General features: G+C 38.0%; 1 protein-coding gene across 1 annotated transcript; it reads right to left on the bottom strand.

Moving 5' to 3' along the window:
• Positions 1 to 2,606, bottom strand: LOC142506051 (uncharacterized). Its single transcript, XM_075619187.1, has 5 exons — positions 2,389 to 2,606; positions 2,127 to 2,310; positions 1,705 to 1,911; positions 396 to 587; positions 1 to 301 (listed from the first exon to the last, which is right to left on the bottom strand). Exons 1-5 carry the CDS (start codon positions 2,469 to 2,471, stop codon positions 173 to 175), a joined length of 795 nt encoding a protein of 264 aa, XP_075475302.1. The 5' UTR covers positions 2,472 to 2,606; the 3' UTR covers positions 1 to 172.

Consider the following 2,606-nt stretch of genomic DNA (forward strand, 5'->3'; position numbering starts at 1 on the left):
TTCTTTTATTTTTCATAATATAAATCAAGAAATCAATATTTTTTGGATAATACTGAAGTGGAACTCAAAAGAAAAGTCGACACATTTGTCACCTGATTCACACTACTGTATTGCCTGTTTATTGTGATACATCCATCAATACTATTTATGAATTTCAAGGGGGTTTGCATCTCTATATCTCAATATGGTAGTTAAATGTATGCTTCTTCCACATATCTTCATCTAAATACTTTTCATAAAAGCATACTTCACCACTTGTTTTCAGAACTACAGAAGAGGTGCTTCTCGTCCCGTATTGCCCCTGCAAGTTAGAAACGGAACTTAAGAGACCTATCTAAGGCAAGGAAACTTAAGCCTGCGAAGATGTGAAATGTGAATTGATAAGTTCAAGTTACCAAAGGTGTATCAACATTGATGAAAATGGCACTTAAATGGTATTCAAACTCCGGAGGATAAATATGAGGTAGTTTGCTTTCTTCATCCTTAGTTGTGTCATTCATTAGTTTTTCGCTTATCTCCTCGATCGAAATCTCAGAGTCACCGTATTTGATTACAGCGTCCTCAAAAGAACATAGCAACCTCTGAGCCTACAATGCAAGAATCAAAAGTACCACTGGATAAATTACACCACTCATCTATTTTAAGAATTACAACGTAATTGTTCTCAAGTGAGAAAACATCCAAAGAGGACATAAGACAAAAATCGGGAAAAGTTTCAGACAGGAAAACTGTAAGCCACAAGGAAATCATACAATAGCCACGAGATTTTGCGAGGGTAGCTTGACATGAGAAAGGAAAAGATACCAGATCATTAAACATGAAATTGTGTTAGGGTAGCTTGACATGAGAATTGACAAGATACTTGATTGCTAAACATGAATCAGCGCAGGTCCTCACCTATGAAGGCATGGAAAAGAAACACTGTTGGCAATGATTGCAGAAGAAAATTGATTTTTTAAGTTAAATTCAAAGTTGCACGAGCTGAAAATTACTGAAAACCAAGCATGCCAAGGGTTTAGCACCTCTTACAGAGTAATTGACCCTTCGTACTAAACTTGTAATGGATATGTTCAGATTTGAGAACCAACTGTGTAAGTGTAAAAACAACCTATATCAAATAACTAAATGTAAATTGCTATTCAAACACTTAGAATGCTAGCTCCTGAATCATAAGAACTGCAACAGTGCTCTCTACAACCAAAAGTGCAAGCAATTAAATAGTGAATACTTCGGCAAATTCTTGTGTTTGGAACTTAAGTCCTTGTGAATCATACAATGAAATATTTCAATCGGTGAACCATCAATGTCAACTGCCACAACTAAGTAAATGCCTTAAACGATACTATGCTAGATTAATGTACCACTAAAGTCAACCGCCATCATCAGATTGTTAGATCGATTGTCGCCGGTCAAAACATCCCCACCACCGTCAGTCATCAGCCAAATCCTCACAGAAACCATCAAAGCGATGACACGAATCATCGCGTCTATATCCAATTACAAAACCCTCATTTCTACCCCTCTAAAGGTCAAATTTGATTCATTTGATTAGTGGTTTCAAAAAGAGAATTCAGAGGTCCTCTTCACAAGCGGGAGACCAAAGTACAAAAATGATGGTATGCATCAGGTAGGGAATATATATTCGAAACATATCAGTTCCGAATGAAATTCTATTACCATCTGAGCAGTAGAAGATCATCCTACCTTAGGCCATGGCGTGTCTAATTTTGCATTTGACAGAACGTGAATGCCAGAAGAAACCTCAACGATAGATAGACCACAATCTTTTGGCCTGTTGGTTATGTAAATCATACTCATAGAGCAAAGATCAGCCACTATCAGATTAAACCCACCATACAAATCCGTTTCACCTGCAAGTTCCTCGGCAAATTCTTTGGGACTTTTTTTACCCTACAGAAAGTTCAAACCACAGCTATCATAAGAAGCGGAATCCGATATTTTGAGATTCACAAATCATGAACTTTGAAGGAAAAAAAATTATTCGGAGAACCTCAAACAATTAAAAGGGTATCATGAACAAACACAAACATCGAACAGAGATTTATATTGTCTCCTTCTGCTCTTTGAAGGATGGATGAATAATAACATGAAAACAAATCAAATACCTCCAAGTAGCGAACAGGTAGATCACCTCTACTTTTGGCAAGTGAATTCGTCCGTATTTCCCTCACATTAGTGAGAAACACAAGTTTCCCATCTCTTGAAGAAGCCAACCAGGTCCCACCTGCTTGCTCATCTCTCCCTCCAAGTATTTCGCCGTCATCCCACCACCCCAACGGCGTCGTAGGGCTGAGATTGAAATAGAAAGCGAGTAAAAATCTGATCTTTGAAAAACCATGATCAAAATTTGTCCGTTCAAATCCTTACCGATCGTGATATTCGTCTCGATTGAGCAAAAGGAGGAACGGGTAGAGCGGGTGAGATTTCCAGATGAACACCGCTATGCACATGATCTTTGGTTTGCAGGATGAGCGGGTGCTGCATTTTTCAGGCCATTATTCTAGTAACATTTTGTTTCTCTCAAGTAATTGTGCGTACAAAAGAAAGAAAGTGAGAGCAGTACATTTATACAGTGAAATGTCGAT

The sequence above is a fragment of the Primulina tabacum genome, chromosome 10 (genome assembly GCF_025594145.1).
Source record: "Primulina tabacum isolate GXHZ01 chromosome 10, ASM2559414v2, whole genome shotgun sequence".
Classification (NCBI taxonomy): Eukaryota; Viridiplantae; Streptophyta; class Magnoliopsida; order Lamiales; family Gesneriaceae; genus Primulina; species Primulina tabacum.

Bases quoted from the DNA above. Each gene is read 5' to 3' on its own strand.
- LOC142506051 (XM_075619187.1), bottom strand. From the start codon at position 2,471: ATGTGCATAGCGGTGTTCATCTGGAAATCTCACCCGCTCTACCCGTTC. The intron at 1,912-2,126 runs GTATTTGATTTG...AACTTTCTGTAG, and splicing joins TACCTGTTCGCTACTTGGAG to GGTAAAAAAAGTCCCAAAGA. The intron at 302-395 runs GTAACTTGAACT...TCTAACTTGCAG, and splicing joins TCAATGTTGATACACCTTTG to GGGCAATACGGGACGAGAAG.